This window comes from Podarcis raffonei, chromosome 1 (genome assembly GCF_027172205.1).
Source record: "Podarcis raffonei isolate rPodRaf1 chromosome 1, rPodRaf1.pri, whole genome shotgun sequence".
Classification (NCBI taxonomy): domain Eukaryota; kingdom Metazoa; phylum Chordata; class Lepidosauria; order Squamata; family Lacertidae; genus Podarcis; species Podarcis raffonei.
The window spans coordinates 80,536,647-80,559,584 of record NC_070602.1 but is presented as its reverse complement, the minus strand read 5'-3'; the positions used below and the strand labels follow the sequence as shown (position 1 = coordinate 80,559,584).

General features: G+C 44.7%; 3 protein-coding genes across 7 annotated transcripts; 2 read left to right on the top strand and 1 right to left on the bottom strand.

The window, feature by feature from the left end:
- The first annotated feature begins 103 nt into the window (after window positions 1–103).
- On the top strand, window positions 104–8,594 carry TMEM138 (transmembrane protein 138). 3 transcript variants are annotated; one of them, XM_053397164.1, is made up of 5 exons: window positions 104–191; window positions 2,118–2,368; window positions 3,752–3,923; window positions 7,591–7,666; window positions 7,893–8,594. In XM_053397164.1, exons 2-5 carry the CDS (start codon window positions 2,241–2,243, stop codon window positions 8,003–8,005), a joined length of 489 nt encoding a protein of 162 aa, XP_053253139.1. In that variant the 5' UTR covers window positions 104–191; window positions 2,118–2,240; the 3' UTR covers window positions 8,006–8,594. The 3 variants fall into 3 exon arrangements, with proteins under 3 accessions (XP_053253139.1, XP_053253134.1, XP_053253126.1); XM_053397159.1 differs by lacking the exon at window positions 104–191 and adding an exon at window positions 1,325–1,430; XM_053397151.1 differs by lacking the exon at window positions 104–191 and adding an exon at window positions 1,342–1,597.
- An 851-nt stretch (window positions 8,595–9,445) lies between these two features.
- Window positions 9,446–14,092, top strand: TMEM216 (transmembrane protein 216). Of its 2 annotated transcripts, XM_053397184.1 has the most exons (5): window positions 9,446–9,649; window positions 10,711–10,812; window positions 11,115–11,207; window positions 12,161–12,362; window positions 13,450–14,092. In XM_053397184.1, the coding sequence occupies exons 1-5, from the start codon at window positions 9,637–9,639 to the stop codon at window positions 13,463–13,465; spliced, it is 426 nt and encodes a 141-aa protein (XP_053253159.1). In that variant the 5' UTR covers window positions 9,446–9,636; the 3' UTR covers window positions 13,466–14,092. The 2 variants fall into 2 exon arrangements, with proteins under 2 accessions (XP_053253159.1, XP_053253150.1); XM_053397175.1 differs by lacking the exon at window positions 9,446–9,649 and having other exon boundaries at window positions 10,674–10,812.
- A 343-nt stretch (window positions 14,093–14,435) lies between these two features.
- LOC128417862 (fascin-like) lies at window positions 14,436–21,976 on the bottom strand. Of its 2 annotated transcripts, XM_053397074.1 has the most exons (8): window positions 21,552–21,976; window positions 20,534–20,783; window positions 19,866–19,913; window positions 18,734–19,015; window positions 17,982–18,100; window positions 16,176–16,329; window positions 15,051–15,224; window positions 14,436–14,686 (listed from the first exon to the last, which is right to left on the bottom strand). In XM_053397074.1, the coding sequence occupies exons 1-8, from the start codon at window positions 21,855–21,857 to the stop codon at window positions 14,487–14,489; spliced, it is 1,533 nt and encodes a 510-aa protein (XP_053253049.1). In that variant the 5' UTR covers window positions 21,858–21,976; the 3' UTR covers window positions 14,436–14,486. The 2 variants fall into 2 exon arrangements, with proteins under 2 accessions (XP_053253049.1, XP_053253058.1); XM_053397083.1 differs by lacking the exon at window positions 19,866–19,913 and having other exon boundaries at window positions 21,552–21,972.
- Between the last annotated feature and the right edge of the window lie 962 nt (window positions 21,977–22,938).

Genomic DNA, 22,938 nt, shown 5'->3' with positions numbered 1-22,938 from the left:
CATGAACACGGCGGGGAATCGAGCCGGGAAAGTTCTCATTTAAGGAGCTTTACAAGCCTCTTCGTTTGCTTCTGCCTTTGCAATGTACCTAGGTGCACCCGTCATTAGAGTTTTCCCTTGCGTCAAAGAGATGAGGGACTTCCTGGATGCCTAAGTGCCCGGCAAATTGAGCTGGTATAGGTATATTGCAGGTGTGTATACAGGTGTATTAATAGGAAACGCGTCACGTGACGAAGTTTTGACTGTCACACAGCAAGAGCTGAAGGCAAAGGAGGAGCTTTGTCAGGTTAGCAACCTTTTCTAGAACTCCCTGTTCCACGCCAGTAAGTTATTATTGTAGACTGGCAGCGGCGTTAGGTGCCCCTTAATCTGCTAAAATCGCGCTGCAGGATTTCGCTCCTGTAGCTGTGATATCAAAACAAAAATAGATTTCTGGTGGTCTGATTCCACTGGAACGACTGTCTCCATTTTTAAAAATTGAGGCAGTAAGCACGGATTGATTTCATCAAATGGTGGAATGCCTCTCCAGCTGCTGGAAGCCCCAGTTTAGTGCGCTGAAGGAGACCGAAGGAAGGAAGAGAATTCTTTCTTTCGCACCGAAGTGGTAATAACCCACCAGAAAAGCTCAAAAGCCAGATCAGCGGCAAAGGGTAAATAAAGGCAAAAACAAAAACACGCCCTCCGCACCATGTATCATAGAAAAAGAGCGCCAGCGGTTGTCTGCACGCGGAATTTCAACTGCTCATAGAAATCAAAGGAGAAATTGAAGATTTTAATTTAGCAATAGTTGGGAAGCAGGTGTCTACATAACGAGCAAAAAGTAGCAGCAAAGAGAGGAGTCTATAATCTTTCTAACTCGGGGTCTTGTATCAGGTGAGAGGCGCGCGCACACCCCTGTAAACATTTGCGAGTGTAGCGTGGAGTCTACGGAGTTTAGTGGATGAGGGTGGTATGAAGAGACAAATGAACTAGACTCCTGTAACCTGCAAATGCAAACGTTCGTGCTACTTCTGACCTGCTCCATTAGTAGTGTCCTTGCAGGGCTGTTATAAGCAGCTCTCCAAGCCACAAACCCCGACACACACAATTTAGAGATGGTGAAATGTGATCCGAGTGTGCTGGGCCATGTTTTAAATGTGTTTAAAAAAAACCAAAAAAACTAAGCATCAAAAAAAGTAGTCCCCTCTAAGCCGCTGTAGAATCACGGGTTTCTTTCAGATGCATTCACTTCCGCCCCGTGGAAGACTTTATAAATGGCTTCCAGAAGCAGGGCGGAAGTTTCCTATCCGGGCCACGAGAATCTCCGTCCGCTCTGTCATTTACAACTCTGTGACCGTGACCGCAAGCGCGGCAGCTTCCGGCCAGGCTGCCTCCTACGCTCCCCTGAGTGGCTGCACCGTCTCCATGGGAACGGGCAACTGCCGCGCCAGGTGAGGGCCGGGAGCAAAGAGCGAGCTGGAGCAGCGACGGGCCTATCTTTCGCGACCTGTCGTGCCCCGTTACTTAACACAGGGAGCGTGAGGTCGAGGGCGCTTGGGAGCCCACAGAACGAGATCGCGTGTACCCGGATCGAAATCTTGATCACCAAGGAGATGAGGTCCGTGGGGCTTGATCCGTGTTGCCTAGGAAGAAAAAGCGCCTTTTCCAGCCCCTTGTAGGTGGCTGTGGCCAGTCAGCCCTCGCCACCCTCGTGCTTTGCTTTCCCCTGTGTAGAAATATGCCTGTTGTCTTTGTCCATGGAGTTTTCTTGGCAGGGATATTGGAGTGGCTTGCCGGTTCCTCCTCCAGGTGGATCACTTTTGGTCAAAACTCTCCACTATGACCTGTTCATCTTGGGTGCCCTGCTCGGCATAGTTCATAGCTTCTCTGAGTTCTTCAAGCCCCTTCGCCACGGCAAGGCAGTGTAGAAATAGGAGAAAAGCCGCGGAGGGGCAGCAAGAGTAAAGTTCTTAGCTCACCGAAAAGTGTTAAGAACAGTATTTCTGACTGGTTTATCTTTGCTCTCTAGTGCTAGATTGTGTGTGGTGTGCTCCAGATTTGTGATGCCCCCCCCCGCTATTATTGCAAGTGTTGCTCACCATATTCTCCCTCTTTCCCCCCACCTGGTGTTTCTGCAGGTTTCAGGTCTCTGCCCAAAGGGAGCTATGAGTGATTGCGCTGTAGGAAAAAGTTTGTATCTGTCTGTTGTGTGAGCATGAGGTGTCCCTCTCATCTGGGATGCAGACACTGAGGCAAGGAAGATGCTCCAAACCAGCAACTATAGCCTGGTGCTTTCCTTGCAGTTCCTACTGCTGTTCTATGACCTCTTTGTCAACTCCTTCTCAGAGCTGCTGCGCATGGCGCCTGTCATCCAGCTTGTGCTTTTCATGTGAGTATGGCACAACAGTGGGTGCTTGTCATTGTCTGTTTTTTTTAAAGGGCTTGTATACATTTGTCTCTGAAAAGATGCTCAACAGTGCTATGAGCTCTTAAATAAGCTGTAGGGATCAAAAATGTGATTACTCTTCAGGTCTTTGGATAGAACTGTAGACTAGTGCTTGAATAAGTGATTTGGAATGGAGAAGAGATGGTTAGTATGTCTACTCAGGAGCAATAGTGCAATCTTATATATTATGTGGACTCTGAAGGAAGTCCCATTGTTTTCAGTCATGCTTACTGTTGTGTAAGTTTGCATAGAATTGCAGCTTAAGCCTTTATGTATACAAGAGGACTTGATCCATAGTAAATGTGCTTAGGATTACAGAGAATTTGCCACATTGAACACAGTGGAACTTTTTTGAGTAAACATGCACAGGAATGCACTTTCTGTTTGTTTCTACTCTTCTTGGGACACTCTCATTCAGGAAAATGGGAAGAAGAGAGTGCCAGAGAAGAGAGGAATGGAGCAATGAAGTAGAATAAAAGATACCAAGAAAATTATTATTCTTTCTCTACTCCTGAAACATCGGCAGTTAATAGCCTGTATTGTGTTGAATGATATTTTTAAAAGGGTGGTGCTATTATAATCCATTCATTCTATCTTTTCTCTGTGGGTATTAGCAGCTATTAGCTCAGTTGCCATTACATAAAGTTCTACTCCCAGATTATGAGAATGAGTGATAAGCAGGGGGGAAATAGAGATAGCTGCAGCAGGTATTATTTCCATTGTAATCTTCTATAGAAAGGGTTTCGGGGTTCCCTTTCCTCTGCAATTAGTGGACTAATGTCTCAGTTGGCAGCATGGACAGTGAAAACTTCTGCAGCTATGTTAATGTGCTTTTTGTTCTCCAGGTACTAGGCTTTAGCCACAGTTGTGGGGAGCCTGTAGCCCTCCAAAAGTTGCTGGACCACAACTCCCATTATCTCTGACTATGGGTGGTGGGGAGCTGGTGTCCAGTAGTATTTGGAGAGCCACAAGCAGGGGCATACCTAGGAGTTGGTTAGGTGAGCCCCTGCCAAGGGTGCAGGCCTGGAGTGTGTGCACAAAAATTGTGCCTCTCCACTCTGGCTTGGAGTGGCTAGGAACTTGCTCGCCTGTTTGTGTGCTCCCTGGGCCGCTCCTCCAATACTATGGGTGGCTGGGCAAAGCATGCAGGCTGGGCAAAGCATGCACAGCATGTGGGTGCTTCGGTGGAGAAATGCAATTGTGCAAGGGACCAGGGTGTGTGTGTGATGATATAGCTTGCCAAGGATGCAAAGGAACCTAGGTACACCTCTGTGTATAATGTATCTATCAATCTCTGTCTCATTAAAATGTTTGCCTGTCTTACAGCATTCAGGATATTGCCATCCTCTTCAATGTCATCATCATCTTCCTCATGTTCTTCAATACCTTCGTCTTCCAGGCTGGCCTGGTTAATCTTCTGTTCCAGAAATTTAAAGGGACCATTGTCTTGTCAGCAACATACCTTGGTTTGAGCATATCCTTCCACATCTGGGTCATGGTAAGGCAGGAGATGATTGCTTATACTGGTTATCAAGGAAGCCCAGATTCTGAATATAGGAGTAATTGTGCAAGCAAAGAAAACACACGTTGAAACAAACTTTATTTTATGCTCCCCCCAGGTTTAGCACTGTGTAGTTTTTAAATATGGAGGTTTGGATGTAACAAAAAAGCCGTATGGTAAATGGAAGAAATGTTGTGCAAGAGCAGGGATGAATAGAAACTAGCAGGTTAGGTTAGGACAGGTAGCTATGGAAGAGATAGAAGTGCTCTCTACTGAACCCTAGGAATCCCTTGCAAACACCACCTGTGGATTTCCAAATTTGTTTCAACGCCCATTATATTTTTAAAAGCAGCTCAGGTTTTTGTACCAACTTCTGTGTGATAAATAATGTGTGCAGAATTTGTAGAACAGTAGCTGTCTCATTGAATTGGTTGAGGAGTTCCCAGGAATAAAGACCTGGGAAGGAGTTGGATTAGATAAACCAAATAGTATTTAAGACATTTAAAAGCTCGTCTGATGAAACAGGATAAACTGGAAGGGGTCCTAGCTGTTGCAACTGTTATAATGCAATATATTATTGTGGCTTGGCATGTTAATTCACCTTCCAACCTTTCAGAATCTTGTCAGTATAAAGCTAGAATTTCCTATTGATAGGGTTAGCTGGATACAGGAGGCCTTACTGTCTTCTTTGACCAGTGTTCCCCCCCCCCCCCTTTTGGCAGTTCTGTTTTTCTCAGCTGTCCTTCGTTCTTCACCATCACACCCTGGACTTCTTGCATACATACCAATCACTTCTTTTTCTAAGATCTTCTTGAACAAGCATACTTTTCTTTTGCTCTTGATGAGCATAATTTACAGTGTGCTCCATTATTCTTGTTTTCTTCGGACATCTTGTTACACTGACTTCTGCTCACATTAATTTATTCTTTTTAGATATCTGTGTCTGAGATCCATGAAAAATAATTGGCCTTGCAATAATTGCCTAAGCTGTCATTTAAGTGGTCTATTGTACGTTTTGTTAATACTGTATTCATGTGATAGCAAATCACACAAAGCACCCTAAGTTAATGTATTGCATCCTCCATCACAGTCGCCCTCTTATGGTCTTTACTGAGGGCAAGCTTGTTGTGTACATGTGATTATGTGTAAGTTGAGTGGTTATTAACATTTGTTTGACTTGGTTTACCGGCACTTTTTATGATTTGGAAGCTGTGTAGGCAACAGCTCCTCCTTCAAATTCCCCCCACCGCCCAATTTCCTGGTTTTTCTTGTTGCTTCATGCACCAAAACATTTCACCTTCGTGCTGTCTTCACATCTTTTCAATGTAATGTATAGACTTTGTACCCCTTAACACTGCTCAGTATGCTTGTAGCAGAATCTATTCTTAATCTTTTAACTCTTTCTTATTTTATGAAGCAAAAACAAACAATCCCAACAATAAGGAAGGCTGATGTCTTTTTCAAAAGAAACAAGAAGAAAATTTATATTTTGATTCTTATAACAGACTTCCAAACTTTATCTGCAGTTTTGTCAAACTACCCATGCTGATTTGCAGCTGCAGCTATGGACACAAATGGAGTATTGGAATGTGACTCACTAATTTGCTCAGTACTGGCATTAGTGTACTCCTAGTGAAGTCTGGTTGAAATGTTATATGCTTACTACTATTTTGTAATATTGTATAAAGGTGGCCTCTCTAATTTATTGATCATTGGCTGTATAAGTAAGTTTCTTGGCTGCAGCATTGTTCACAGCCCATTATTCCATTGAATCTTGCTATGCTATTAGTTGATTGGTGTGAACCCATTGGATCATTGAAATCTCATAGAATGAGCAATATATTCTTTGTTCTGGCTCTGTTTGCTCAGTTCTGTAGTTATCTCCTAGGTTTGTCTTGTCCATCTAGGCAGTGTGCCTGGGCATTTGTCCTATATCACATATCTTGAGCTTTAATAACTGTTATATCATTCATTTTTTTTCCTGGACAGATTTGTGAAGTTTAACAGAGGTCATTGTAATTTTGGTAATTAAAGGGAAAGAGGACAGAAGCATTTGGGACAAAAGATTTGTAGGTTTCCAGGGTATTTGGAAGTATCAGGAAGCTGTGCAGAAGTTGTCTTGGAACAGTGGCCAGAAAGTATATTTGGTCTCTGAGCTTTTAGTTGATCAAACTGTATTTTCTGTTTGACACCCTGATCCATTGTAAGCACTCAGCATTTTTGCTGTTGTCGCAATAGGCAATGATCTGTGTGATTTACTTTTCAAATATCAACAGATGTTGTGATTTAAAAACTAGGTCCTTATTCCTGGTTCTTTGTGTGTCTTGCTATCCAGCTGCCTAACTGAAGGGTACATATTTCAATTCAGTCCAAGTTTTGTTCAGTGGAGCAAACAACTACAATGAACAGGTGTCACTGACATGCAATGACTTACCATTGATGATGGGCTATATTGCCAAAGAGTCATAAAAGTTTGTGGTACAGCACCCTTGGTTTCTTGGAACAGAATGTTTAAATTCCAAAGCAGTGCTTGCATTGATATGAATTCACTGCACTGAAGGCAAAAACCTTCTCATATCTACATCCTCAATAGTCTAGTACCACCCTATAGATTTTTTTGGCTCTCTTTAGATGAGTGAGGGCTTTACGGAGGCTAACAATAGATTTATTTCAATCTCGCCTCATTTCCAGTTTGAATAACTCAGTGTGCCTATTTTTCTTTTCATTCCCCATCTCTTTTTTTACTATTTCTTTTAAGATTGCACACCATTATTTGTAAATGGTAAACCTGCCTAGAATACACTGGACAAAATGGTATATAATGTAGTTAAGTCCCAGTATCTTGTCATCTGATATTTAGGGAATTAATATCTCATCTTTGAAGTTAGATGAAGCAATCTAGCTTGAAAGTTGGGAACTACTGCTTTCTTAAACATTGCTTGGTGAGGCAGGAGGATTTAAGAGGATTTTCTGTGATCAGTTGTTGAGAGCTAGAATAGGTCTGGTTGTTCTGTATAAATCTGCTGATCCGATTAACCTTTCTTTGCTCCCTGAGCTGCTCCTAGTGCTGGCATCAATCCCACGTGGTGTCTGGTTGCCTAACTGTTAAGAAAGACTTGGAATAGCCTATTATGACTGGGAACATGAGTTTTGGAAACTCTCTAGTAGTGGAACTAACATCATTACTCCTTTTTTTCCAACAAGCTTAACAAATATTGTGTCTAATTTTAATGTGGATCAACTTTTGGTTTTTATTTTATCTGTGAAAATATTTTTATAGATACAATTGCATAAGTCCTGGTTTACGATACTTGGAAAAAATGTGGAAGCTTTCTTGAGTGGGATGTAGGAAGGGGACACACCAATCAATGGGATACCACAGGCCTTCTTTATTGTCCTGGATTGTTGCATGGTTTCTAGAATGTTTATTTGAGATTGTAGTAATCTCTGAACTTTCAAGAGGAGGAGTTAGGAATGTTGCTGCTTCCCAAATATATAAATAATTATTGGGAGTAGGAAAATTGGAGCCATGTTTCTGAAGGAATTTGGTAGAAAGATGGGGCACTGAAGAAAGTCTGAAAGGATGGTTGGTATTGTTTTGGGTTGTTCTGGGAGGAACAGTCTATTTCCTGCCTTTAATGTTTCATACATTTCTTTCCTACAGAACCTCCGCTGGAAAAATTCCAACTATTTTGTGTGGACAGATGGGCTGCAGACTCTTTTTGTTTTCCAGAGAATGGGTACGAAGCTGTTTCATTTCTCCCCTGTGTCATGACTTCTGAGCAAAGCTTTAAAATTTATCAATGAGGCTGGTTCCATCTGTGCTTCCCCACAGAAAGTAGATGGGACAGGGAGCAGGGGGAGTGTAGATAGGGGGATAATGGTGAAGTTGAATGTAAGAAAACTAGTAAAGTTGATACAGGTGTTGACCTTGCTGGCTTGTGACTTATTTCTGATTGGTTGCAGTGGCTGTGCTGTACTACTATTTCTATAAGAGGACGGCTGTGCACTTGGGAGATCCCCGTTTCTACCAGGACTCTCTTTGGCTACGGAAAGAGTTTGCACAAGCGCACAGTTGACAGCTGCTTCTGGATCCTTTGGAGCAGAGGCCAGCTTGCTAGAATGTCCACAGAGATTTTACCAATATCTTGCAGCAAGTTCTCCTCCTCCCACTACAATTTGTCTCCTACAGTCAAGTTCTAAATCTCATGTGGTCAAATGACTTCATCCCTTTTCTACATTCGTGCACATTAGACTACTCATCAATGAAACTGCTCTTTTGTGGATACCCCGCTTGCTACTATATGCTTCTCAGTCTCCAAGCACTCCACAATCCTCCTTTCAGTTCAGCAAACTGCACTCTGGATTTGGCTGCAGCCTTACTGAGGAACGATTTGAAGTGCCAAACAGATTTGGCTGACAACTCTCACTGAGTAGCAATGCTGCATTTTCCTCCTTGAGAATATTTTCTTGCCCTAAGCTCCCCTGTGACAGAAAAGGATTCCTGCCTTCACTAGTACCTCTGACAGTGTGACAAGGCATAAAGACTATGGTTTGGCTTTGCAGTATTCAGCCTGAGCAAATGTACTCTCATTGACTTGTTAGATTCCCCTTTTGTACTTGCATTTTTATAAATGGTGAGAAAATAAATTGGCTCTTTTTCAGAAACCATAGTGTGGTGATCTTGCTTTATTGTTTTTCCTCTAATGTGTGGTAGTAAAAGGGTGTTCTTTCCATTCCAAGGCTTGATTTATTACCAGCAGTTCTCTGTGTTGTGCTATTGATATTAAAAATAAACCATATAATTTAGCAACATTTCAATACAGGAAACAAATGGATGTTATGCCTGGCATGTGTGTGGTTTAGGGTAAGATAATGAAATTCACAGAAAAAATAAACTGGGAGGGGGAACAGAAGCTTGTTCCTAAAGCGCAATACCCAGGAAATCTTGTACTCTGAAATGTGGGGCACGACTCCTAACAGTAGAATTAACTGTGGAACGCTGTGGGCCTTTGATAGAATAATAAAAAAGCTTTCGAGGTCAGGAGGTGATGCTGGGTAACTTGTTAAGTGGTGGATTTGGGAGTGGATTTTCGGATATATACGAGCTAAGTGCCATTTGGGCCATGTGAACGGAGCAATCCGAGGTGCTTTGTATGATGTGCGTGTGTGTATGTTGTCCCCGCTTCCCGGGAAAAAAGCTTGTAAAATCTAAAATAAAAATGTGCGTGTGAGGAAAGGGCGGAAGAAAAACGGGGCCGTTACATAACAAGCAAAGAAATAGGTGTCGCTCCTTATCAGAAGGCGGGAGAACGGAGCCCCTGCGTTTATTTCCTGCCTCCACAACTCGCGCGGAGGAAGCGCGGGTAGCATTCATGGGTTACCATGGAGACGAGGCGACGCCGTCCCCGCGCGGAATCTGGGCCTCCGCCCCAAAGAGACGTGGTTCGATATCCGGTATCGCATGGAGCTTTTTGCCTTTCTAACGGGTCTTCCGGCACAAAGAGGCCAGGGATAGAGCGGCTCCGCTCTGTGTCCATTCGGTCTAACGTGGTGGTTGCGAGCGAGGGAGCGAGCGAGCGTGCGCCTCGCCAACCCAGACCTTTCTGCCTCCGCGAACGCTACGCGCCACTCCGCCCTCTCCCGCTTTCGTGCCGTGAGCTCCGCCGGAAGTGGGTTTCCTGCGTAGCGGTTTCCATGGCGATGGAAGATGGCGCCTCGCAGTAAGTCGGGGTCCCGGCAGCGTTCTAGGGCCCTGGGGGCTGCGAGGTCACGTGACCGCGACTGACCCCCGTGGAAGGCTCGGCTCTTCTTGATTCCCACCCCGCTCGCCCGGCCCGCCGCCCAGGACACCCCGAGCCCTGTAGCAGGGACGGGAACCGGGCTCTGGCTGCAGCCCGGCAGCGACGGCGGGGATCCGAAGACATCCCGCCAAGCGCTCCCCAGGCTGAAGGAATAGCCAGAGCGAAGGGGAGGGAGGCGGAGTGGCCCCCGGGTCCCCAGAGCCTGATGCGGGGCCTCTTGGCTCAGCCTATCGCTGAGCTCCCCCAGAAAAACCATCCTGCCAGAGGAGGGTGGTAGACTCAGGGCCACGTCCTTTGGGAGGCTGCCCCTTCGCAACCGTCTCCTAATGTTAAGCTGTCCAAATACGGGGTTGTGGACCCTTCCAAGGGGTTCAGATTGGTGGGCTGGGGTTTTTATTCTCTGCTGCTGGTTGGTTTCCCTTTGCCTGAAGTATGTTAGACCATTTGCTGAGGTTCCACGCTAAGCTGGTGAGGACACAGCACCCCAGTTTTGAGCTCACAACATCCAGTGCACCCCCAAATGCAAGAAAGGCGAAATGGAGAGTGGCTGCACACAAGGCTTGTGTTCTGTGCCCTTGTCCAGCCCTGTCCAAATATTGGCGTCCCCTAATGGCTGTTGTCATCTCAGGGCTTCCATTTTGACAACCTTCACCTCGCACCGGTCTCTGTTGACTGAACAGAGACCTTCTCATTGCTGCTTGGCTTCTTAGCAGCAGTTTCTGCTTGACTCACACCCTTTGCCCCTCTCCTTTCCGAGGGAAAACCCACCTTGGGATAGATTGGAACAAATAGCAGTCCTGGGAAAACCAGAATTGCCATTGGCTCTGATTCAGCTCAAAAGCAGGGGGACAAGATGAAGTGTACATGAACCCTAATATAGTCTCTCAAGAAAGTTTGTACTGCTCCTCTTTGAGAGAAGGTGAGCGTGGAACACAAAATGTGTACCCCATAGATAATCATGTTCTGGTTTCACCCCCTAGATCGCCAGCTCTCCTCCACCCCTTTGGAGATTCTCCTGTTCCTGAATGGCTGGTATTATGCAACCTATTTTCTGCTGGAGATTTTCATATTTGTCTATAAAGGTGAGTCTTCGAAGGGATGCCTGCAGAAGGTTTTTTTTTTTACACATTTACCTTGTGGCTCTCACCTGAAGAAAGTGAAAGAACAAAGTGGATAGTGTAATTTATTCCTCACGTAGCTGCTTGAGAGTTCACAGCCTTTTTCAGAACCATCCATGTCCCAGTGTTTGTTGTCATTCTAGCTGCTACATTAGATGTTAACCAACATCAGACACTCTTCTTTTATTAAGGAATTCATTAAATGGGAAGAGGCATCTGGCTTTGCTTTTCTCTTAATGCATATGTCCATTTGTGTACCCGCTTAGGACTCCTGTTGCCCTACCCCTCTGCCAATTTGGCTTTGGACCTGATTATGCTTTTTCTCTATCTTGGGATTGAAGTGACCCGGATATTTTTTGGTGAGTATTCAATAAAAATGTTCCCACGAGTAGTGCACTCACCTGCCATTTTGTGAGCATCTTTGATGGCACTTGACCTGAAAAGATGACTCCTGGGGAAACCCAGCCAGATGGGCAGGATATGAATAAAATTTATTATTATTATTATTATTATTATTATTATTATTATTATTATTATCAATGTGGTTCACTCATCGATAAATTCTGCTTCTCCAACAGCAAAGGTGTTTGAGAGTAGAGTAGTTGAGCAGAGTGTAAATTGCTGACAGTGCCTTCACTCCATTCCAGGCCTTCCTAATTATTCTGCTGAACTGGAATAGGTGCCTCCAATGAAATGATGCCCAAAGGCTGAAAAAGGGGCTCTGTGGTACATTCCCTAATTCGGGAATAGGTAGGAGGCAAGACAACATTATGTAGGTGGAAATATGAGATCCCATTCATCCAGTCTGACTGTCCTTCCTGACCTGAGACTAGCTTATGAACTACAGTACAAATGTTAAATGCAAAACCCCATTCCTTATTCTCAGTTAAATGATTCTTGATTCAGGTAGATAGCTGTGTTGGTCTGACGCAGTTGAAATAAATAATTTTTTAAAAAATCAAAAAATCGTTCACAGTCGTCAACAGGTTTACCATACCCATTGAGCCAATCACCCATCTCCTACTACCCTTCCGAGAAATACCCCACCCCACCTCCCATTCTATATGAAGGTCTAGTGACTTCTGTTTCAGTGTATCTGAAGAAGTGTGCATGCACACAAAAGCTTATACCCAGAACAAACTTAGTTGGTCTCAAAGGTGCTACTGGACAATTTTTTAACTTATTTAGTTAAATGAGAACTGATCTCTGAAAAGTAGAACTATTCATTTTGTGCCCTCAGATTCCAAATACTGTGGCTTTTATGCTGAACAGGTCTATGCATTTTCTTTTTCATATTTTCTGTGTATGGCAGGCTCAAAAGGGAACCTCTGTCAACGGAAAGTGCCACTTGCTATCAGTCTGGCTTTAACCTTTCCAGCAGCAGTGATGGCAGCCTATTATCTGCTGCTGCAGACTTATGCTCTGCGGCTGGAGGCCATCCTTAATGCTATCCTCCTCCTCTTCTATGCTGTGGAGCTGTTACTGGGTGTTCTCACTCTGGCTGCCTTCTCCAGGTACTTTACTTGCCTACCGTTATGGTATTTTAGGGAAATATTTTTTTATGTGCATTGATTAGATTTTGTTTTTTAAGACACTGACTGTATTTACATGTAATGTTGGGTTTAGTACTATACGGAAAGGTCTAAGTGAAGTTTCAGGCTCCCCATATCCTCTTCCTTTATGGACGGGAGGACTTGGAAGGATTTACTTTCACTTTTTAATAATCCCTGTTTAGCATCATTTTGGAACCAAGAATCCTGGTTTAAAACAACAAAAGTCCTGTGGCACATTAAAAAGTAACAAATTAGTTATGGCGTAAGTTTTCATGGACTAGCTTAAGCTGTAATAAATGTGTTAGCTTAGCCTTTAATGTCCCTCAAAGACTGGACAATATTCAACCAAATATCCACACTAGTGCAAGGATTAGTATTAGTACAGTGGGACTTCTGTGCCCCATGCCATTCCCAGAGCAGATTTAAGGGGCATGCAGGTGGGGAATATGCTCAATTGCACAAGGAGAAATCTTTCTTCTTAGCGCTGTGTTGAATGCAAACCTTTCTGTTATATTCTCTGGAAATTGGTATACTGTAACTCTGATCAGTTTAAGAAGCCAACTTCATAACCCATAGTGTGAAGTTGATTTATTATGGAACTTACCAAGATTCCTGGTTCAGACATAATGCTAAGCTAGGATTCTTTAAAAGTAGAATGAAATAGAGAACATAAAATCCTGCTGAAGTCCTCCTTGGCTGTTGTGGGAGAACATGCAAGTTTGACATTCTTTTTCTGATTGATTCAGGCTCAATGATGTAATGCTAAATTGCACAGGTGGCTTATCATATATTTATGTTGGTTGACTTATTTCTTCAAACAGGGGAATCAATGGAATAGAACATGGGCTCCCCAGATGTTGCTAGACAACTTCCATCATCACTGACTATTGGCTATGGTGGGAGTTGGATTCCAACATCTGGAGGGCTGCAGGTTCCCCATCCTTGGAATAGGTGTTCAGTCTGTTCCACTGTAAATTGGGTAAGAAGGCAGAGGTATTTGCTGTTGCTGTTGCTAAGATCCTCACGTTTCGCTCTCTATTTTCTGCAGTTTGGACTCTTACTGAGAACCTTTGTGGGCTGCAATGTATGGAACCGTGTGCTCTTCAGATTGGAGAGAGGCTGCATGAACCCTCCATTTCTGTGGCTGGAACAAGATGCGGTGTGGGTCCAATTCCCCCAATAAGCTGAAAGAAGGCGGCTCAACATCTCATTTCAAGCTCATTCAGGTAGAGCACCATTAGCAGGGTCTCCAGTGTCTGGAAACAGTTTTCATGAGATGACAGACCCACCCACCCTAACTAAGCTTGCAATCCTCCTGGAGGGCGCCAATTGATCCATTCCAACTTTGTACCTTGGGTAATTGACTCTCGCAAGTCAAAAGACTATGGGCCAGTGAATGCCACCTAATAATCAGACTTTGCCTGCAGCTGGTGTGTCCTTTGAATTCCCCAGCGTGGTACATTCTAACAACTCAAGACTCTAGCATGTGTGCAGTGACTCAGGAGGGCAGTCTTGCTCATCCTCCCTAATTGTTGTGTTACCTCCTGTGCCCTCTTCCTGAATGGGGGTAGGGATAAGGGCAGCAGGCCTTGTGCCCCTTCCCCCCAAATCAGTGTTGTTATTGGTGTGTATTGATAATTTGTGATACTTGGTTTTCTACTGCATCCTTGGAATAAATATTTATTTTTAAACTACTGTAGCTATGTGGCGCTTCAGACAAACATTGGTACACTGGGAGAACAGCAGTGCTCCTAGAAGCATGGGGGACCCCTCTTGGACTGAAGAGAGGTACACATCTTTAAGATTACTGAGGCTTTGCAAATCATCCTAACTGCATGAAGGCGGTTCAGAAGGGACCTCGTGGGCACAGAAAGTTTTTGCATAAGGAAATTCACATTCAAGGGTCCTGGCTTGGGTCTGCTGCAGAGCTTTCATTTAGAGTTCAAGTATGCCCTGTGTGAGGGAGGATCTATGGAGGAAGGGTCATTTCCAAGAGGTCTAACACATGGGTCATCAGTTGAGATAAGCATGAAGTAAGCCCACACAGAAAAAGTTTATTGGTGGGAAGAGCAGGGTCAGATGCTCTCAGAAATGGAACAGTGTTGCTCCAGATGCGTCTGAAGCCCCTGCCCATAGTCGGCCTCCTTGCTCAGCCACAAAAAACTTGTTGTTGGGTGCTTTGATGATCAGGCAGCTGGAGGATGCAAACTGGATGGTGAAATTGCTCGGACGGTCACTGTTTACCAAGATTTGTCCATCGTTATCCAGAGCCCAGTACTTGCTGCCTGCAGGTCAAGTGGTAGAATTAGTGGAAGGAAGGGTGAGGGTCAGGGAAGGTAGAGGCGTGGCAAGACCAGCTCTTGGATCTCTCCAACTTTTACGAGGTAAAAGAATCACAGGTAATTAGGATGTGCTTGTCATGGCAATACTAGGTGTGGTTTAGAAAGAAACCATGTATAAAGTGAAAACATGACCGACACCTAGAATCATAGAGTTGGCTTATGGCTACGTATAAACTAGGCTTGTTTTTATAAAAATCCTTTGATGGCAGCTCCCATTTATGAGTAGGTCATGTTTCTCTCGCAACACAGATACTAGGAGACCCCAACCCCTTGGAATATACTTAGTCCCACCTGGAAACATACTAACCAACTTGAAAGTTGTAGTAGCCTTCCTCGGTGAGCGACAGGCTGCTGGCAACATAGCTGACGCAGTTCCCTTCCAACTTCCTCATGTCAGAACACAGACCCACGTAGCCGGCATCACTGTGCAGGACAAGCAGTGGCCGGTTCACCAGCACCAGCAGGAAATCTTCACTCTTCCCTGAAGGTACAAGGGAAACCTTTAGCATTGGCTGCACCTGGCTTTCAAAGAGAACTATTTACCATCCTTCCTTTTGCTCTCAAGAGGGAATCAGCTCCCCAGGGAAAGTCAACCTCAGTGCTAAAGATCAGGAGAAATCGCCCCACACTGAGAAGCCAAGCTGAGTGTTGTAACAGGGGCCCAGAATTCACAATGTCTCCCTCTAGTCTTTCTTACTTGATTCAAGGTGCTGCTTATGGCACAGAAAGCTTTTAATGGCTTAGACTTCAAATACTGTTCTTCACTTGGGTTTTATCCCGATTTCTACTGTCAGTGGCATTTCCCCCAAAGTTCATTCAAGTAACCACTATGGACAACAACTGCACAGCTGTTTCTGGTGGTGGTTCCCCCCCAAACTGGAACTCATTCTCTGACTGCTTCCCAGATCATATTACAGAAGCAGTGTCAACCTACTTGGTATGCAGTTCTGGGGGCCAGGATTATATGCACAGAGGGGCAGTGTTTTAGTGAGTCTTAGGGTGTTTTTTTCTCTTTCATCTAGGCTGTATTTGTAGTGATGTTAGCTACTCCAAAGCGTAAGGGAGTGTAAACAGAAATCATTCCATCTTGCAGGAGCAAGATTATGAAAGTTTTGGTTGCTGGTTTCCAACAAGAAGCCCTTGAGGTGTCTAAAAAGCCATTTCATGGGATGAGCTTAAGGTTGGCTCCCCATGTTCCAATTTTATATCCAGGGACAGCTTGGTTTCTGTGCATACACTTTCCTCACATTATTCCTCTAGAGGGCTATCTAGGGACTTAGGGCAAGGCTGTCACTTCCATTCCTTTCCCCTAGAACTACCTAAAGCTAATTTGCAGCTGGCAGTGTGCAGTCTCTCTTCCCACGCTAGCTGTCTTCACCTGTCCACACTGATGCCCTGGTGCTTGTAAGAGAAGCTCTCTACCAACTTGTACCTGCAGCTTTGGGAATTGCCAGGAGCTGTCCATTGGGCCGCATGGACACTTGCTTGTCTGCTATGCGGAGACACACCTTTTGGTCTTGGTACTGGATGTCGAACCAGACATTCCTGTCCTGTTTAGTGTTGCTGTTAATACAGTCATTAGGACCCTGCAAAAGACAGGATGCATTTGTTGGAAAGTGCTTTTTGTGCTTTCGGCTTACTTTGTCTGATAGAAACCTCCTGCTGCAGTCCCTTTATCAGCTACGTTCTGAGATCCATGTTGATATATTTTCAGTGGAAGGTATTTGGTGCTGCATCAAGACTGAGAACCCCATTGTGGTGGGTGATGCAACACAAGAGTACAGCAATGCATGAGCATCTCAATACCAGGGAGGTTAGTCCAGCAGTAGTTACCTCCAAAAGGGGAGGGTTTCTAGCATCAGCAAGATAGGGATGGTGGTGGACCTTGGCTTTATTCAAAGCCACTTTCTTGTTGACTTCACACTTCAAGTTGCACTATGTGAACCATAGCCCAGACTGAAGTCAAACTATTAAGATTTCTAAATGGTATATTAGATGTAGACAGTATAAGTTTTGAAGCACAACAAAAATCTGCAAAATTTCTGACCGTGGTCCATAGCAGATAGTGTATGTGCACACCATGAACAACAATGCAGCCAGAAGATCACCTTCAACTCTACTTATAAGTTTCATTTAGTTCAACAAGTTTTACTCCCAGGTAAGTGAATAGCAGACCTGAAAAAGATGTCTCCAGCCCTCCAGGCTTAAGCAGTTAGCTTTCTCTTAAGAGGTTGTTCAGGAAGTTGTGCATTCCTACCGCACTCTTACATATTTCATCTGTGGCAGGGATGAGAAACCCGAGGCCCTGAAGATGTTGGAGTAATAACTGCCAGCCAATGATCAAGGACAATAGGCATTTGAGTACAACAACTCGAGAGCCACAGGTTCTCCATCCTCAGTGTGCAAAAAACAATTTTTCACTTTTCCACAAGGAGGATTGTGTATAATGCCCTGCTTTGCTTTGTAGAATAGAGTAACTCCCCCCACCCGCACTAAAGTTGACAAAAATGTTTTGGAAAAGGATTGAGACAGCCCTTTCTAACATTAACAAACAAGTCCAGGACCAAGAGCTATCTTCTGCTATTTAACTAGCCTCCTTATGTCAGTTCCCTGCTTGCTATATTATTATCCTCTTGATTTTCAGCCTGCCTTCCTGTTTTAATACACACACGGCGCAGATATATCTTCTTCATCTGGGGAGAGTTGGTGAACACTTGAAGTGGCAAAGCCTCTACTACATCAAGTTTCAAGCTTAAGTCGTTTTGTTTTTTGAACCAGGCCACAGTTTTTTTGAATGCTCGCAGCCAAGTGTCAAGGATGCAGCTCACCCACCTCCTTGCTCACATTTAAAAGAATTCCAGATTAAGTTGGTGCACCACAATCTGGGCACAGATGTATCCAGTGGAGGCTGATCCACTTGGGCAAAAGGGGCCCTGCCCCACCATCCTCACTCTGCCCTTGATCAGTGCCCACATTCTCACAACCAGTCGTGGGGTGGGGCTGCCTGTCAGCTTCCTCCCTCCTTAGTCTCAGTGTTGCCCATTGTAGAATATAGTCGGAAGGAGGTTGGGGACAAGACTGGAATGAGTGGCTGTGGCTGAAAAAGGCTTGGGGCTTTTTGCATGCAAAGCAGGTGCTCTACCACCTACGAGCTGCCGTCCTTCTCCGTAGTTAGGAAACATAGTTAGGTCCTGCCTGATCGCTGCTGTTCCTCCTAACGCGTGGCAGGCACACTCACCAAGGACATATATGCGCCGCTGTGGCTACGGAAGCAGACCTTCTTTGTGGTGTCATCAAACAGCACCTGGAAGATCTCTGTGTTGCCGACAGCCATAGCATTGGCGTAGAGATCAGCACCTGCAGGGGGCAGGGAAGAAACACCCTAGGTCAGCATTCCTACATATGCCATTGCCCACTCCTTGCAGGCTGAAATCAGTGTTTCGTGGATCGAAAGAGGAAAACGTCATGCAGAGAATGGGGGCATTGTCTGTGTGTCAACTGACCTAGGATCATTTGGACCTTCCTATCTTTGGAGGCAGGCTGGTTTAAGAGCACAAAACGTCACGTGCAAGCTTCCCTAGCACTTCTGTCACACCACTTTTAATAAGAAATGCTGTGGGTTTTTTCAGGGACCGTAATCTTATTGGATCCTTGCTACTTCAATTGTATGTGCACTTTTCCTGCTTCTTACTTCTGCACCCTCTCTTCATCCATCTTGCCTCTGAGGTCCCAGCATCTAAGCTTACCTACCTTCTAAGAACTCCTCCCAGCCTTCACCCTGCCTCCCGAGTCAGTCTTATCTCAGTTTTACCCAGCCAAACTGACAACTGCCCCATTGCTCGCAGAATGTGGACTACCACTGTGCCTCATTTTCTGAGCAGGTGGAATGGTCACAAACATTCCATCTCATCAGACCAGAACAGCCAATCAGCAGCAGAGGCTTCACAAAGTGCAATGCAATATAGATAGTGCTGTTTTCTCCTGACTTACCTGGCCTGCAGCAAATGAACTTGTTAGTAGAAGAAGAGCGCATAGAGACCTGGGCAGGGCTGGATTCCATGCTGAAGAGTTCCTCCCGTCCAGGTTTGTCCATCTTTACGGTTCTCATGCTACCCTCTCGCCCAGTCAAGTACTTTCCCTCCTCATCCCGCAGAGCGACCAAGCCGCCATGCACCTCCAGGGAGTACAACGTTTGTGGGGTAACATCTGGCACCAGTGAGCCATTGGAAGCCAACAGTTTGCCAGCCCCATTCCTCAATCCATACTTCTTTGCTGGAGACAAAGGCGAGAGAAATGAGAGGTTGACAGCAGCTTGATGTTTAGTCCTGGAAAACAATCTCCAAATCAATTGTCTTACAAAGTAGCATCAGAGTTGATGCTTGTTTCACTGCAGAATTGCCACACAGGCCCACCCTGCCTGCAGTTCCAAACACCAACCCTTCAGAGTACCCTAGTCCTGTTCGCCCTTAACATATCCCATTGTATTTCCCTTGCCCAGAATCTCATATATCATTTGTACATGTGTGTAAACAGCCCCGTGCTTTGTTCTGATAGGCAAGTTGACATTCATTGGGTCTCAGCTTTGTACAGCGTTGGTGGTGCTGACACTGCATTTGTTTCCTCGTAGATTACACCCTATTTTTCTTGCATAGTTACTTTGGGGGTTTACGTGTGTGCTTGATAAAACTAGAGGCCATTGCCCCAACCCAGGTGTATACTGAGATGTGCCATGGGCACATGCAGGCTGAGATTGGGATTGAAGTCATGCTCTCATCTGCACTAATACACACCTTTATCCACACTACATGTGTGTTTTAAAAACTGCTTGTATTAGATTCTTTAGCCTAGTGTGCAATTTCACTTAAAAGTGTGTGTGAGAGAGTGGGCAACCTCCAACATCAATATGGTCAGGAAAGAAGATTTGCACTTGGAAACTTCTCTGCACAGACAATTCCCTTTCTTGTCTTATTTGGAAAGTTTGCACTGGTGTCTAACTTACCAGAAAGTCTTGCATAGGGCAATTAGTAGTTCTAAGAATTACCCAAGCTAATTAATGATGTTAAGGAAATCAAAATTCCTGCCAGCCACAGTGACTTCTTGGGTAAACAGAATTTGAATTCACCTGGTATGTATGGGGAAAATTGCCTTCTCTCACCATTGGACTCCAGACCTATTGGAGGAGATTCAAATGACTCAAACTGAACTTTTTCACACATCAATAACAGAGGACTATCTTAGAAGGTGCTTGGGTGGCTTTTGGATAGAGATGTGTAAATAAGGCAGTGTCACTCAAACTTTTTGAATTAAGACCTTCCACTTAGAAGCACTTACTGCCTTCCCAGGCCACCCCACCCACCTGTAGCACTTAGAAATCCTCATGTACAGGTAAAATCACAAGCAGACAAACATCTGTAGAATAAAGTAGCAACTTTCTCACTGTGGGAGGAGAAAGCCTGTGACCGGTACAGACTTTCTCCATCTCTCAAATTTCTCAAGTCTTTCCAGGTGTTCAGACTTACCCCAGGTGTCTGCTCCATAGTTGGAGAGGATAACAGAAAACTTTAAACAATCCTTAGTTCAGAAGAAGCAACTTTCTTGTTAGTATGGTAGCTATGTCCTCATCTGCAACAGGAATTAGTGTGTGTGTGTGTGTGTGTGTAACCCTACAGCAGAATGTTTTGCTTCTTTAACACGCTCCCCCAACAAAGGGGGGGGAGATGTGTGTTACAGTATTAGAGAGAAAAATGCACATATCAATTGAAAACAAAATAGGAAAATGCCACCACCCACCTCTGAAATCATAGTAGATAGTGATGACTGATTCAGCCCCCCAGGGCATGTCACGGTCACAGCGCAGCACCCCCGTTTTATCATCACACCGCACATAACGCTTCCTGTTGGGGTTGTACATGGCAACATTGGGGTGCACAGCCAGGTGGAGGGTCCATTTTTCAGTTTCGGTGGCAGCCTGGGCAAAGCAAGTGACGTTCTCCTCTGCTCCACCCAGGTAGCGCTTGGACTGTTCATTTTGCAAGGACACCTGCAGGGAGGGAAGGATGTCTGGTCAGCTACATTGCCCAAGACAAGAAAAGCACGAACACTCTCAATGAGAGCAAAGAACATGGCAGAATAAAATTCAGGTATTATTACACCAATTACGTTACACCTTTGGGCTTATGGAGTTGCCATGATCACCCAAGTTCCATTGTGCAACAGTTGTTTCCAGTTGTGCATGGGAAATGGCTAGGGCACCTTGAAGGATACACCAGGCAACTCTTAGCACAGGGACTCAAATAAGCTATTCAGACACATTCTCTCCCCTTCAACCCATAGTGGCTGACTATCATACTGTTTGGCCAACAGGGGCAAAGAGCTTTGGCTCATGTGACTGGCTTCCCAAGGAGACCATGGGGGGGGAGGAAGTCCAGGGACATTTTGCACTCTTCCTGATGCACTTTACAGCACTGCAGGTAAAGTGCAGGAATCTGCTGCCTGGACTTACCTGTAAGAATCTAGAAAAACCCTGCTTCTCACCACAGCAAACTAGTCTGCAAATCGAGCTCAACCCTGCCCTCATTTCTGCCTCTTAATTGTAAAAAAACATTTGTAAGCAAAACAAGAGGCCCACATTTGGGCAATAGCAGAATAGTTTTGAGGCCCTATTGAGGCAACTTTCAGCATTGTTTTCCTACCTTCTGCCCTCCATCTCACCCACCCAACCCTCTTAGTGCAGAATTCCAGCCCGATAATATCGGACATAAGCTACACTTGAGAGATAGGATGCTTGTGCCTGGGTGAGAGACAGCACCTTGCCATCTGGATACTGATGCAAGAGAAAGAAGGTCTGAGGCCCTGGTTTGTCCTGGTCACAGGTGACTTTTCCATTTGCGTCAGCCGCCAAGTAGCGTTTCAGTGCACTGATCAGGTGAAGCTTTTGGCCAGCCCCTTCTCCTGGGCCAGCTGCCCCAGCTCCCTGTGGGCTCACAAACTGCAGTACCCACAACTGGCGAGGCTTCAGTTGCTTGCCTGTGGCTGCCACCTGGAAACGGAAAGGTTCAGCAGTCAGGTACCGGTTGGCCGCATTAACAAGGCCAAATTCTAGTGAGTATGTCATGGTGAGAATAACAAGAGACTTGAATGGTACCCATTCATCAGACCAGTTATCTGGGCTCACTTGAGATTAATCCTGGTCCCTTAGATCACAATCATCACCTAGCAACCAGGTAAACCCACCCACTCAGCATTAAGCCCCTCCCACAGACTGTTCACCACTCAAGCTGCATTCTGAAAGTACTACCACCTCACCCGCCAGTCACAGGCAAATGCCCTTTTATGACAAACCTTCAGGAAGGTGAAACACAAACCATCTGTGCAAGCCTATGATCCCCAGAAACATTTCACTGAATACCACTAGCAATCAGGACAATATTCTTGTAACTGAACCTTTTCCTGCCATAGACAGAAAGCCCTTATATGCTATTATATTTCCTTGCATCCTTGCCTGTAATATTCAATTTCACGTGCAAGGCACAATCCCTTTCAAAGTGTTTGAGTTTCATCTGTTTCTACCATGGCTTCATTTCCCCATCTCTGTTCAGCATAATGCTTATCCCTTTTTATAAAACCTGTGATTTCTGTTCATGTTTTCCAGAGCAAATATTTTTAAAGGAGCTACTTAAAATGATGCTGAGCATCGAATCTTCATTCGGTGTACTGATTTCACACTGGCAGAAATTCTCAAGGGTCTCAAATCTTTCCTTGGCTTGCTACCAGACGCTCCCCTTTAAATGAGAGATAGAAGCTTTTAAAAAATCATTTTAATATGTGTACATAAAGTGGGTTTGGAACTAGTTTAGCAGTACATAAAACCATGGTTGTACAAGGGCTACTACCCAGCCAAAATATGGCACCTGTCTTATCTATCTATCTTCTTTTCCATCCCCCCTGCCCCCTGCTCATATTTAGTGGAGATTCTAGAAAACAGCTCACCCAGCATTCAAAATAGTTACAAAATGAAAAGAAGCCATACAATGCAGTATAAAAGAGTGACAATATCATCAAGTTTATTACACAATTTCCAACCTATCAGAAAAAGACAAACAAATCAAATCACGAAGAACAGGGGTGGGTGAGTTGAGAGGAACCAAGGCTATGTTTCTGTTGTTTCATTTCTTTCTTTTCTTACTTCCATTATT